The 14493-nt window shown below is 50.2% G+C and overlaps 1 protein-coding gene across 3 annotated transcripts in view; it reads left to right on the top strand.

Annotated features, from left to right (window-relative positions):
- Positions 1-14493, top strand: part of LETM1 (leucine zipper and EF-hand containing transmembrane protein 1) — a 40573-nt gene that overhangs the window by 5872 nt on the left and 20208 nt on the right. For 2 of the 3 annotated variants that reach the window (XM_054485448.2, XM_054485446.2), the window contains exons 2-4: positions 1072-1132; positions 7981-8431; positions 13238-13381. In XM_054485448.2, coding sequence (XP_054341423.1) covers positions 1072-1132; positions 7981-8431; positions 13238-13381 — 656 coding nt within the window. The remainder of the gene's footprint in view (positions 1-1071; positions 1133-7980; positions 8432-13237; positions 13382-14493) is intronic. The other variant, XM_054485449.2, reaches the window with a different exon arrangement.

Below are 14493 nucleotides of genomic sequence, written 5' to 3'. Positions count from 1 at the left end.
TTCCTAACTGGGGCAGACCCTTCACTTAGCAATGTTCTGAAACCTTCCAACACTCAGAACTGGCTTCCAGAAACTTACAGAGGTTTCTACAAAAGAGATCTGTACTCTTTCAGACTTTATTTTTTTCTTTTTGAGATGGAGTTTCACTCTTGTTGCCCAGGCTGGAGTGCAATGGTGCAATCTCAGCTCACTGCAACCTTTGCCTCCCAGGTTCAAGCGATTCTCCTGACTCAGCCTCCCAAGTAGCTGGGATTACAAGCATGCGCCACCATACCCGGCTAATTTTGTATTTTTAGTAGGGATGAGGTTTCACCGCTGGTCAAGCTGGTCTTGAACTCCTGGCCTCAGGTGATCCACCCGCCTTTGCCTCCCAAAGTGCTGGGATTACAGGCGTGAGCCACGGCGCCCCGCCTTCTTTCAGACTTAAAAAAAAGGTTTCAGGCTGGGCGTGGTGGCTCACGCCTGTAATCCCAACACTTTGGGAGACCAATGCAGGAGGGTCACTTGAGGCCAAAAGTTGGAGACCAGCCTAGGCAACAAAACGAAACCCCGTCTTTACAAAAATTAGCCTGGCATGATGGTGCACACCTGTAGTCCTAGCTACTTGGGAGGTTGAGGCAAAAGGATCCCTTGAGCCCAGGAGTTCAAGGCTGCATTGAACTGTACCACTGCATTCCAGCCTGGGCAAAGTCAAATAAATAAATAAAAATGAACAAAAGGCTGGGCACGGTGGCTCATGCCTGTAATCCCAGCACTTTGGGAGGCCAAGGCAGGCAGATCACCTGAGGTCAGCAGTTCGAGACCAGCCTGGCCAACATGGTGAAACCCTGTCTCTACTAAAAAAAAAAAAAAGTTAGCTGGGCATGGTGGTGGGCACCTGTAATTCCAGCTACTCAGGAGGCTGAGGCAGGAGGATTAAGCCCAGGACGTGGAGGTTGCAGTGAGCCGAGATCACGCCATTGTGCTCTAGCCTGGGCGCAAGAGCAAAACTCCAAAAACCAACACCAAAAAAAGGTATCAGTATAAATCCCTGATTTACTGCTTATTTATTTTCCCCTGTTCCTGTTATAGGTAGTCCGGGGGATCCGGCTCATCTCAGCTGTGCCAACACCCTGGGGTTGAGGAGCTGCCTGTGAGTAATCAGTATCACTCTGCACCTGTCTGTTTGAAACCAGGGTTTGAAAATGGTGGAGAGTCACGAGTGACTCTTGATTTTTGAGGGCAACAGTGTATCCTACTTTCCTGTTCTTTGTTTCTTTTAAACCTTTATCTTTCTATTTTGAAAATGATTGTCACATGCCTCAGTGAATCTATAGGCAGTATAGAAACATTCCTAACCTCAGTGCCCAGTTGCACTTGGAGAGCTGGGGACAGAAGCCTTCCTGTCCCCTAACAGGAATTAAATGGAATTTAATTGTTGGACTCCCAGTTGGAGTGGGCACTGGCCACTGTGCCCTCAAAGTGCCCAGTGTCAGTATTTTGATGTACAGCAAGTCTCATTTAATGTCTGTAGGTTCTTGGAAACTGCAACTTTTTTTTTTTTTTTTTTGAGACAAGAGTCTCGCTCTGTCACCTAGACTGGAGTGCAGTGTGGCACATGCTTGGCTCACTGCAACCTCTGCCTCCCAGGTTCAAGTGATTCTCCTGCTTCAACCTCCTGAGTAGCTGGGATTACAGGCATGCCCCACTGCACCTGGCTAATTTTCATATTTTTATTAGAGACGGGGTTTCACCATGTTGGCCAGGCTGGTCTTGAACTCCTGACCTCCCGTGATCTGCCCGCCTTAGCCTCCCAAAGTGCTGGGATTGTAGGTGTGAGCCACCATGCCCGGCAGAAACTGCAACTTTAAGGTCCACAAATAACGTTTTATTATGACTTTGGATGAGAAAAAAAATAGGTTTTCTTATGTCTTTTTGCTTAAGGTTGCATTTTCTTTTTTTTTGAGACAGAGTCTCACGCTGTTGCCAAGCTGGAATGCAGTGGTGTGATTTCGGCTCACTGCAACCTCTGCCTCCTGGGTTCTAGCGATTCTCCTGCCTCCCTAGTAGCTGGGATTAGCGGTGCCACCACCAAACTCAGCTAATTTTTGCATTTTTAGTACAAAAATACAAAATTTTCACCACATTGGCCAGGCTCATCTAGAACTCCTGACCTCAGGTGATCCACCTACCTCAGCCTCCCAAAGTGCTGGGATTACAGGTGTGAGCCACCATGCCTAGCTGCTCCCATTATTTTCTTTAGTGAGTTCTCCAGCAGATGTTCCTCCCTGGGGACCAGTTCCCCCAAACCTCGTCAGTCTGGACCTTCCTTCTAGATGAGCTGAACCATTTCACTTCTAAAACAGTCTTTTTGGGATTGTAACTGAAGTGTCATTAAACCCATCAAACCAGTTGAGAAGGAATATTACTTTTTTTTTTTTTTTTTTTTTTTTTTTTTGAGACAGGATCTCATTCCGTTTATTGCCCAGGCTAGAGTGCAGTGGTGAAATCATGGCTCACTGCAGCTTTGATCTCCCAGGCTCAAGCCATTCTCCCACCTTAGCCTCCTGAGTAGCTGGGACTACAGGCATGTACCACCATACCTTGCTAAATTTTTTTTCTTTTTGGCATTTTTTGTAGAGACGGAGTTTCACTATGTTGTCCAGGCTGGTCTTGAACTCCTGGACTCAAGCAGTCCTCCTGCCTTTGGCCTCCCAAAGTGCTGGGATTACAGGCGTGAGCCACTGCACCCGGCCTATTTTCTTTGTATAGGCCACATGCATTGCATTTTAGATAATTCCCAGATGTTTATTATTTTCATTATTTCTTTCATTATCTTTTCTAAGTGATTATTGCTGTCCCGTAAGTTGCTAAGTTGTACAATTTTCTTGTATCTGGCCCCTTTCCTGTTACTTGTTCAGCTCTTGTAGCAGCCCAGGTTTAGTTTATGGCTATAATCTTACTACATAGTAATCATCTGCCTCTTCTTTCCCAGGGCTTCTGCTTCTGAGGTGGTTTCATTTCTTAGCTCAGTAGCCAGATCTGTGTCAGAACAGCTATAGTCAGTCATGGGGTATCACAATAGCAGAAAATACAGGATCTAGTGTTTGTGACATATGATGTTAGCTTTTGGGTTTAAGTAATCTTTGTTCTGTCTGTTACTCTTTTTATTAGGAATGGATGTTGAATTTGTCGAGCAACTTTTTAGCATTTAAATTTCATACTAAAACATAAAAGCTGGCCAGGCACGTGGCTCATACCTGTAATCCCAACACTTTTGGAGGCTGAGTCGGGCAGATCACGAGGTCAGGAGTTCAAGACCAGCCTAGCCAACATGGTGAAACCCCATCTCTAATAAAAATACAAAAATCAGCTGGGCATGGTGGTATGTTCTTGTAATCCCATCTACCCAGGAGGTTGAGGCAGGAGAATTGCTTGAACTGGGACCCGGGAGGTGGCAGTTGCAGTGAGCCGAGATGGCGCCACTGTACTCCAGCCTGGGCTAACAACAAAACATAAAAGCTGTACTTTATTCATGTAACTTTTTTTAAAGTTCCCAATTTTGAACATCTACTTAAAAATTTAAACAATGAGGACTGTACAGCTGTTTTGATGGACTTGTTTACTTATCAAGAATTATGGATGAGGCCAGGCACAGTGGCTTCCGTCTCTAATCCCAGCACTTTGGGAAGTTGAGGTGGGCAGATCACTTGAGGCCAGAAGTTCAAGACCAGCCTGGCCAACATGGTGAAACCCCGTCTCTACTAAAAATACAAAAATAACTGGGTGTGATGGTGCGCACCTGTAATCCCAGGTACTTGGGAGGCTGAGGCAGGAGAATCACTTGAACCCAGGAGGTGGAGGTTGCAGTGAGCCAGGATCACACCACTGCACTCCAGCCTGGGCAACTGAGGGAGAGTGTGTCTCAAAAATATATATATATAAAATAATTATGGATGAGGCAAGGTGCAGCGGCTCATGCCTGTAATCTCATGCCTGTAATCTGAGGCGGGCAGATCACTTGAGGTTAGGAGTTCGAGACCAGCCTGGCCAACGTGGCGAAACTTCGTCTCTACTAAAAATACAAAAATTACCTGGGTGTGGTGGCGCATGCCTATAATCCCAGCTACTTGGTGGCTGAGGCAGGAGAACTTCGTGAACCTGGAAGGTGGAGGTTGCAGTGAGCCCAGATTGTGCCGCTGCACTCCAGCCTGGATGACAGAGCAAAACTGTGTCTCAAAGAAAAAAGAATTATGGATGGTGGTAATGTTTCAGCAGCCAAAAAGTTTTACTTTCTATTTGGTCACACAATATAAACACCTTTGCATTTTTAGTACAAAAATACAAAGTTTTCACCACATTGGCCAGGCGCATCTCGAACTCCTGACCTCAGGTGATCCACCTACCTCAGGTGATCCACCTACCTCAGCCTCCCAAAGTGCTGGGATTACATGTGTGAGCCTTGTAGTCACCAGATAAGTAGCTATAAATGGTAACCATTTACATTAGTTTCTGTAAACAGTTATTTTACAGATGCAGGTAATCCTCAGATGAAATGGCCCAGATCTCTGAGGGTGAGTAGGTGGATCATTTTTTTTGGGGGGTGCGGGGGACAGAGTTTCACTCTATCGCCCAGGCTGGGGTGTAGTGGCACAATCTCGGCTCACTGCAACCTCCGCCTCCCAAGTTCAAGCAGTTCTCCTGCCTCAGCCTCCCGAGTAGCTGAGATGATAGGCGTGTGCCACCACGCCCGGCTAATTTTTGTATTTTTAGTAAAGATGGCGTTTCACCATATTGGCCAGGCTGGTCTCAAACTCCTGACCTCGTGATCTGCCCACCTCGGCCTCTCAAAGTGCTAGGATTACAGGCGCGAGCCACCGTGCCCAGCCTTTTTTTTTTTTTTTTTTTTCTGTAGAGACAGGGTCTCACTATGTTGCCCAGGCTGGCGTTGAACTCCTGGACTTGAGCAGCGCTCCTGCCTTGGCCTCGTGTAGTGCTGGGATTACAGGTGTGAGCCATGGTGCCCAGCTGATAGAGCATTTTTTTTTTTTTTAAGAATCTCACTCTGTTACCTAGGCTGGAGTGCAGTGGCATGATCTCGGCTCACTGTAGTCTCTGCCTCCTTGCAGCCTCCACCTCCCGGCTTCAAGCAGTTCTCATGCCTCAGTCCTCCAAGCAGCTGAAATTACAGGTGTGTGCCACCACGCCCTGCTAATTTTTGTAGTTTTAGTAGAGACAGGGTTTCACTATGTTGGCCAGGCTGGTCTTGAACTCCCAGCCTCAAGTGATCCACCCACGTTGGCCTCCCAAAGCGCTGGGATTACAGATGTGAGCCACTGCGCCCTGCCTGAGTATTTTTGATCCAAGAGAACATCGTGGACATTATGTAGCAGCTTGCAGCCTTCTTTCTCATAGAAACAAAGGCAGAGAAGCAGCACCCAGACTTTGGCTAAGCAAACTGTAAGATAGCAGTTGTGAGACCCAGCAAACTTGAATCTCACTCAGTGGGGAAACCTCAGCTGATGTAAGGCTATTTTTATTTGTAAATCTGTACTTAGCGTGAATGCTGATGGGATTTGCTGGGGGATGTTACTGTGGTGAGGACCAGGCCCCTGCAGGTGTGCCCAACTCTGGATGGCTCCCTGCCTTCACTGAGTCTGCCGTGTGCTTCTCTGCCTGGTCTGTTTTTCCGAGTCTTAGTCTTTGCCTGTCGACACCCCGTGACTGCTGGCATCGTGCCTTCTTGTGGAAGCCACCATCTTCCTTGCTAACTGAGGGTTGTGGAGTTGTGTAATTCAGCTTGATGCAGGGAGGAGGTGTGTTCCCATGTGTGGGCACTGTCATCACCCACACCGGGAGGTGAGCCCACCTCACAGAAGGAACACAGCCTGGCCAGGGGGCAGTCTGAGCCTGCGTGGGCTCTGCTGCATTCTGTGTGGCTTGGCCCTCGGCACGCCTTGACTCAAGACCGCGTGGATTCAGGGGCCTCTTCCTGGCTCAGAGGTGACCCCAGAGCTGGGGAGAACCTAGAGACATGGTGGCTGGGGCTGGGCCAGTGCCTGGAGAGAGTCTGAAGCTGCCCTCACAGGGATTGGGGAGGTGACCGAGGGGGGGTGCCTGTCCCCCTTCCCACCCCTCCCAGGCCTCCTTGGTGTCCACCAGGCACCTTCCACGTGTCTATTTCCCGTATTCTTGAGAACCTCTCTGTGAGGTCAGTGTTTGGTTTGCATGTCTGTAATTGAGGGAAGATTTTGAGCCTGGGAGAGTTCTTGGGGGAGGTCCCCAGACTGTTACTGGTGCAGAGTGGAGCCCCTGCTGCTCGGGCTTCTGATTCTGGTGTGTGCTCGCTCTAAGCTGCCCTGGGCTGACAGTGCCCTGCCCCAGCCGCATTGCCCTCTCTGGGCTGCAAGCCGAGGCAGGCCTGTGCCTGCAGGCCTCCAGGATCCCCATCTGAGAAACAAGCAGCGGGTCCGCAGAGTTCCCCGCCTGGCTTCCAGCCCTGAGTGGTGGCTTCTCCGAGGCTGCAAGGCGGTGGTCATCACGGGAGCCACGTCGTTGGTGGGTGTTCTCGTGTTGCAGGTACCGTCCTGGTACTTAGTATCTGTGAACACATGAATTCACGAGGAATGCTCCCAAAGCACAGAGATGTTAAATTACTCAGTCAAGGTCACGCAGCAGTGAGTAGTGGAGCTGGAATTTGAGCTCTAACAGTCTGCTCCAGAACTCAGGCCTTGCTGCTGGCGTCAGGCCAGGCACAGAGAGCTGATGGAAGCAGGAGGAGCTGATGTGAAGTTATGCGACACACATGGCCTTTTAGGGGAGCTCGGGCCACCCAGGGGGGTTTGTGTCCAATCAGCAGGGGAGTTTCTAGTGTGCCAGGCGAGACACGCGGGAGATCGTGAGCCTGAAAGGGCCTCGCGCAGGTCAGCTGTTGGAATTTGGGACTGTAAATGGTGGTGTGGCACCACACTGCGGTCAGATGATGGTCTCTGTGTTGCACACAAACCATAGGTTCTGGGCCAGGCACGGTCCATGCTGCAGAAGCTTAGGCTGCAGTGGCCTCCTCAAGGCCTTTCTGTGGGTGGATATGGCACAGGCGGGCTGCTGGGGCAGATGCAGCGTGGACCGAGATGGGTCTTGGTTAGTGCCAGCCTCCCACTGCTGCTTGTGAGGCCTCGAGCCTGCTCTCTGGCCCTCGCTGGCCCACATTCCAGTTGGGAGAAAGTAAATGTGCTGTACACAGTGTGCACCTGGTCTCTAAGATGGCCAGGTGTCAGCAGGGCACCCGCTAGGAGGCAGCACTGTGGATGAGAGGCCAGAGCGGTGGAGTGGTCGGGGAGGTCTGAGTGAAGCAAGGGCATGAGCTAGGGATGTCCAGGCAGGGGGACAGGTGTGAGGCTCTGGGCTCGGAGCCTGCTGGTGCCGGACAGAGTGGGCAGGTGGGTAGAGGAGGAGGAGATGGGCCTTGGCCCTTATTCTTTGGATTTTGCTGTTTTGCTCTGGTGCCTGTGGGCAGCTAGTGTAGAGGTCTGAGGTCAGTGAGCACCCTTACTGATTTGCAGGACTTGTTCAAGAGCCACGGGTCTTTCCAGAAAGTCACTTGTTGAAAGTCTCTGCTCTGCACTCCATTCACCCACGAAGTGCCAAAGCAATGCACCCTACCTCCCCAAGTCTCTGGGAGTGGGCCTGGGAGACCCACCCAGGGATCCAGCCTTTGCTGATTGTGTTTGTGTCTGACCTGCCTGCCCTTCTGTGGGGATCGCGAGCCCATGCTGCTGTCCGACGTGGTGTGGGGCTGAGGGGGCTGCACACTGTCCTGGCCTCCCTTCCAAAGGGCTCCCCAGGGGACAGTGCAAACATCAGGAAGTAGGTGGGATTGTGTGTGGTTGTGACATGGCATGGCACAGGGCATGTGGGTTTTGCTGCTGTTGGTGTTTGGTGCTGAGCTGTCAAAAGCTAGTGCTGGCTCTTACTACTGTTTTCCACTCTTCCCTTTTCAAGGAATGTTCCATTTGGCTGCTGCACTCCCATCCACCCTGTGTACCCATCCTCCAGAGGCGATCACCTTGGCTGTTGGACTCTGAGGCCCGAGTGCCTTCGCACGGTGTCGAGAGCGCCATGGACCTCTACCTCTGTGGGTTTTGTGGCTGTGGGACCTCAGTGCCTTCCTGTGCGTGGCTGGCACTCTTCGCGCCCTGTTCGCGATGACTCGGTAGTAGAGAAGTCCCTCAAGTCCTTGAAGGACAAGAACAAGAAGCTGGAGGAAGGCGGCCCGGTGTACAGCCCCCCCGCAGCGGTGGTGGTGAAGAAGCCTCTGGGGCAGAGGGTGCTGGACGAGCTGAAGCACTACTACCACGGCTTCCGCCTGCTGTGGATTGACGCCAAGATCGCCGCACGCACGCTCTGGCGCATCCTCAACGGCCACACCCTCACCCGCCGGGAGCGCAGGCAGGTAATGGGGAGTGTCTAGTCCTTTCTTCTGCTCTTGCTCTATCACCCAGGCTGGAGTGCAGTGGTGCAATTTCCTGGGCGTGGGCGATCCTCCTGCCTCAGCCTCCCAAGTGTCTGGGACCAGAGGCATGTGCCACCACACCTGGCTAATTGTTTTTTACAGATCCAGGGTCTCACTTTGTTGCCCAGGCTGGTCTCAAGCTCCTGGGCTTAAATGATCCTCCCACCTCAGCCTCCTAAAGTGTTGGGATTACAGGTGTGAGCCACCGTGCTGGGCCGTGCCCAAATTCTTTTCACTCTATAGATTGCTTGAAAAATATTTTTAGTGCTTGCTTACTGTTTGGTAGAGAATAAAAATCGGTAAAACCTATTGCCTAGGAAAAGCTCGGTTTACCTGTGTATTTCCTCTACCCTCCACCACAACAGTCATCAACATAGAAGACCACACAGCAGACACCAGCTGGGTGTCCTCTGATTCAGTTCTGATACTGTCTACCCAGAGATAACATCAGATCCCACAGGGTGAGGGCTCCGTCCGCAAGATGCCCCTACCAGTCTCAAGTCCAGGCCTCTCGGAACGTCTGACAGACTGGGTTCAAGTTAGGTTCCCACCACCTCCACTTCGTTTTTATTTTTTTATTTTTTATTTTTATTTTTATTTTATTTATTTATTTTTTTTTTGAGACGGAGTCTTGCTGTCGCCCAGGCTGGAGTGCAGTGGCGCGATCTCGGCTCCCTGCAAGCTCCGCCCCCTGGGGTTCACGGTCATTCTCCTGCCTCAGCCTCCCGAGTAGCTGGGACTACAGGTGCCCGCCACCTTGCCCGGCTAATTTTTTGTATTTTTAGTAGAGACGGAGTTTCACCGTGTTAGCCAGGATGGTCTCGATCTCCTGACCTCATGATCCGCCCGCCTCGGCCTCCCAAAGTGCTGGGATTACAGGCGTGAGCCACTGCGCCCGGCCTTATTTTTATTTTTTGAGACAGAGTCTCACTCTGTCGCCCAGGCCTGAGTGCAGTGGCACAATCTCGGCTCACTGCAACCTCCGCCTCCTGGGTTCAAGCGATTCTCCTGCCTCAGCCACCTGAGTAGCTGGGATTATAGGCATATACCATCACACCCAGCTAATGTTTGTATTTTTAGTAGAGAGGGGTTTCGCCATGTTGGCCAGGCTGCTCTCGAACTCCTGGCCTCAAGTGATCTACCTGCCTTGGCTTTGAAAAGTGCTGGGATTATAGGCATGGGCCACTGTGCCTGGCCCTCTTTTTGTTTTTAAATTGTTTTGTTTATTTTTGTGGGTACATAGTAGGTATATGTATTTATGGGCTATATGAGGTGTGACGCCCCCCGCCCCGGCCCCTTTGGGTTCGATTAAGTTGCTGGAGCGGCTCACAGAACTTAGAGAAACACTTAAATTTATCAGTTTACTATAAAGCATAGTGCAAAGGATACAGGTGAAGAGACCATAAGGCAAGGTATGTATGGGGAAGGGGCATGGAGCTTCCATCCTTCCCAGGGCGCAACCCCCAGTGAACCTCTACCGTGTTCAGCTTTCTGGAAGCTCCTTGAACCCAGTCCTCTTGGGCATTCCTTCCCTCAGGGAATAGGGCGGAACCCTCTTTAGGGAGGGTCTTAAAACCCATAGTCAGGAAGTTGGGAAGATTAGTGACCTGCCTTAGGGCAGGTGAAAGGAGAGTAGAGAGGTCAGAGGACTGCCCCCCACCCCCCGCCCCGCCCAGGCCTGACACACCTAACATTATCACAAGACTGTAACAAGGGCAGTTGAACCAGGAACCAATACCTGTCATAACACCACACCTATGGAAAGGCACACCTCACCACCGAATTGAATTGCAACACCGTCTGCTCATGTTTCGACTCTCCCACCAGCAGTTTTCAGCACACACCTCCAGCCACTCTCGATGCCTTCACCCTCTTGATGCCATTCACTGGCTCCCCACTGCTGTTTCCTGGGAGGGGTCTGCATCTGCACAGTTGTACCTCTGGTGCAGGTGCAGGCCCTTGCTGTCTTACTACTTCAAGTTCTGTCTGGAGGGCTGCGTGTGTCCCTCTGGGTGAGTTTATTTTTATTTTTGGGATCCATGCTCCTGACCCCAAGGTTCCGCATCTGCCATCTGTCATAGAACCTGCTCACTCACCAGTGCCCAGGCTTTCAGGGCTCCTGGTGTGTCCTCTGGTGCACCAGCTGCTGCTGTCCTTCATGGTTCTAAAAAGATTCTCCATTTTCTGTCTTTGTCTCAGGGCTGCAATCTAGATGTTTTCTATTTTATTCATTCTGTTTTCAGCTGAAGTAATCTTGTTTAATGCAGCCACCAGGGTTTTATTTTCAGTGCCTATGTTTTTAACTCTAGAAGCTCAATTAGTTTATTTTTAATTAATTTTTTAATTTAAAAGGGGTGGACTCTCACTTCAGAGGGGTAAACCTTGTGTGATGTAGGTGGTGAGCTAGTTTCTTCAGCACAGATATTGTTTGCTTCTGTGAGAGCCATGGGACACCATGGGCCTCAGAGAGTGCAGCCCTGTGTGGGAATCGAGTCCACTCTCTCCCAGGTGCAGCCTCATCTCCTGTCCGCTCCATCCTTTCCTCCCAAGAACACCTCATGGTTTCTAGCTCTTGGGGTTTATATTACGTTTTTGTGGCTCTACTATTTATTTACTTATTTTTATTTTTGAGACAGGGTCTCACTCCCCCACCCAGGCTGGAGTGCAGTTGCACCCTCATGGCTAACCAAAGCCTCAGCCCTCCCAAGCATAAGGGATCCTCCCACCTCAGCCTCCCATATAGCTGGGACCACAGACGCACGCTGCCATGCCAGGCTAATTTTTAAATTTTTCGTAGAGACTGGGTCTCACTATATTGCCAAGGCTGGTCTCAAACTCCTGACCTCAAGCAGTCCCGCTGCCTCAGCCTCCCAAAGTGCTGGGAAGCCTCCCAAAGCCATTGCACCCGGCACCAGCCTTCCTTTTTAAAGATAATCCTGGCCGGGCGCAGTGGCTCACGCCTGTAATCCCAGAACTTTGGGAGGCCGAGGCAGGCCGATCACGAGGTCAAGAGATCGAGACCATCCTGGCCAACACAGTGAAACCCTGTCTCTACTAAAAATACAAAAATTAGCCGGTCGTGGTGGCGGGCACATGTAATCCCAACTACTCAGGAGGCTGAGGCAGGAGAATCACTTGAACTCGGGAGGCAGAGGTTGCAGTGAGCCGAGATCGCGCCACTGTACTGTATCCTGGAGACAGAGTGAGACTCCATCTCAAAAAAATAAAAAATAAAAAAAAAAAGATAATCCTGTGCACTTAAGTGTGCTCTAAAAGGTTGGGATTTGTAGTTCTGCTTTTGTGTTTACAAATATTTAAGAAGTTATTTCCTTGGTTGGGTGCGGTGGCTCACGCCTGTAATCCAGCACTTTGGGAGGCCAGTGCTGCAGATCACCTGAGGTCGGGAGTTTGAGACCAGCCTGGCCAACATAGTGAAACCCTGTCTCTACCAAAAATATAAAAAAAATTAACTAGGCGTGGTGGCGCATGTCTGTAATCCCAGCTACTCGGGAGGCCAAGGCAGGAGAATCGCTTGAACCTGGGAGGTGGTACAGTGACCCAAGATCGTGCGATTGCACTCCAGCCTGGGTGACAGAGCTAGACGCCATCTCAAAAAAAAAAAAAAAAAAAAAAACTTGTAAATTTGGATTTTAGTGATGGTTTTGCAGTGTATAAATTTACCAAAAATCATCAAATTTATTTAAAATAGTTGAATGTTATGGTACGTAAATTACACCTCAGTAGAACTGCTAAAAAAATTAATGAGACATATCAAAAAACTCATGTGCCAGCTTTAAGGATATGTCCTGCCCAAATATGGCACCGTTTGGGAATAAAGACAGCCGTCAATTGTAAATCAGTCAAAAAATAACAGGAGTCCATGGGCCCAGTGCGATAAAAAATAGAAAAATGAATGTACAGGAAGGCAGGGTTCTCCCCTCCTACAGATGACAAGATAGGAGAGTTAGGCAGCCCCTGTTTTGTGCCCATGAGAGTGGAGGCTGGCTCAATGAGCGCGGGGTCGGGGGAGAGGCTGATGAGGACATTGCTGCTCTCAGGGCATCTCCCTGGGAACGCTCACTTGTTGCCAGTGGAAACATAGGAAATGTAGAAACTACATGGAACACCTTGGCCAAGGGACCCCTGTGAGCAGCACTGAGCGGGGGCAGCATCACCTGCGCTGTTTTCCAGCAGTTGTTCAGGCTTCAGAGGGATTTCTGATTATTTCAAATTGGATGTTTCTTTAATGGCATCAAGTACTAGTTTATGTCAATGAAATACTTGGGTTTTTTCCTAATGATTGCTTTGTAGTATAGTCTTAGGAAACACAAGAGAAGCCCTCCTTATAGAGCACCCTCCAAGAGAAGGTGTGGCTCAGCCCATCCTGATGACCCCCACCACGCTGGTAATGCCCAGTCCTCAGCCTGCAGCCCTCGCTGGCCCCCGAGCCCATAGTGCTGCCCGGTGTCCTTGGAGGACTGGATCACCAGGAGCACCCAGTGGCCCTTGGTGTCAGCACCATACCCTGCTTTTCTGGAGGCTGCTGGTACCTGCTTTGGACCCTGAGAAAGAAGTGGGTTTCGGGAGTGGTCTGCTAAGTGGTTCTGGAACTTAGAGTCCTCAGTGGGTCCTGTGAGTCGCTGCCTGAGGTTGTGCCTATAAACCATTATAGGAGAAATGCTCACACCCCTCGCCCCTGTTCCCACATGTGCTCTGCTGTCCTCTGATGGATTCCGCCCCTTCCAGTTTCTCCGGATCTGCGCTGACCTCTTCCGCCTGGTGCCATTCCTTGTGTTCGTGGTGGTGCCGTTCATGGAGTTTCTGCTGCCTGTTGCTGTGAAGCTCTTCCCCAACATGTTGCCATCCACATTTGAGACTCAGTCACTCAAGGTAAGGGCAGCATCCCAACTGCTTGTTTTAGAATGAGTCTGAAATTCATTGTGATAGCTTCCTTGTTTGTGACTTTTCAGATGCTATTTTTGAGACTTTATGTATCTTCATATCGTCCTTGTGCTGTGCGATAATTATTTAGTGGATGCTGGCTTTTGGATTTGTTTATCTTTATTTATTTATTTATTTATTTATTTATTTATTTATTTTTGAGACAGGGTCTCACTCTGTCACCCAGGCTGGAGTGCAGCTGTGCGATCTTGTCTCACTGCATACAACCTCTGCCTCCTGGGTTCAAGCGAGTCTCCTGCCTCAGCCTCCCAAGTAGCTGGGATTATAGGCGTGGGCCACCATACACACGTCTCGCCTGTCACCCAGGCTGGAGTGCAGTGGTGCAATCACGGCTCACTGCAGCCTCAAGTTCCTGGACTCAAGTGATCCTCTTATCTTAGCTCCCTAATAGCTGGGACTACAGGCTGAGCCACCACACCTGACTAATTTTTTTTTTGTTTTTTATAGACAAGATCTGCTATGTTGCCCAGGCTGGTCTCAAACTCCTGGGCTCAAGTAATCCTCTTGCCATGACCTCCCAAAGTGTTGTTATTATGGGTGTGAGCCACTGCTTCCAGCCCAATGTATTTTAAAATACACGTTTTCTAGACCAGTGTTCATGGTCTAGAAAACCCTGCCAGTGCTGTAGGGGAGTCGTGAGGTCCTTCTAGGGCAGGGTCAGCCAGCTGCAGCCCACAGGCCAGATCAGGACCCTGCCTGTTCTTAGTAGAGCCCTGTGGGGACCTGCGATGCCCAGTCACGTGTCTTGTCTGTGAGGCACCAGCAGAGTTAAGCAGTTGTTTTAGACCACACAGCCCATGAAGGCCAAACGCTTTCCTGTCTAGCCCATTATGGAAAGTGTGCCGACCCTTGCTTTAGGGAATCACACGAGTTTGTTTGGTTTTTTTTGTTTTGTTTTGTTTTGTTTTGAGATGGAGTTTCGCTCTGTCGCCCAGGCTGGAGAGTGCGGTGGCGCAATCTCAGCTCTCTGTAGCCTCCACCTCCTGGGTTCAAGCGATTCTTGTGCCTCGGCCTCCCAAGTAGCTGGGATTACAGGTGTG

The sequence above is a fragment of the Pongo pygmaeus genome, chromosome 3 (assembly GCF_028885625.2).
Source record: "Pongo pygmaeus isolate AG05252 chromosome 3, NHGRI_mPonPyg2-v2.0_pri, whole genome shotgun sequence".
Lineage (NCBI taxonomy): Eukaryota > Metazoa > Chordata > Mammalia > Primates > Hominidae > Pongo > Pongo pygmaeus.
This window is presented reverse-complemented; position numbering and strand designations above follow the sequence as displayed.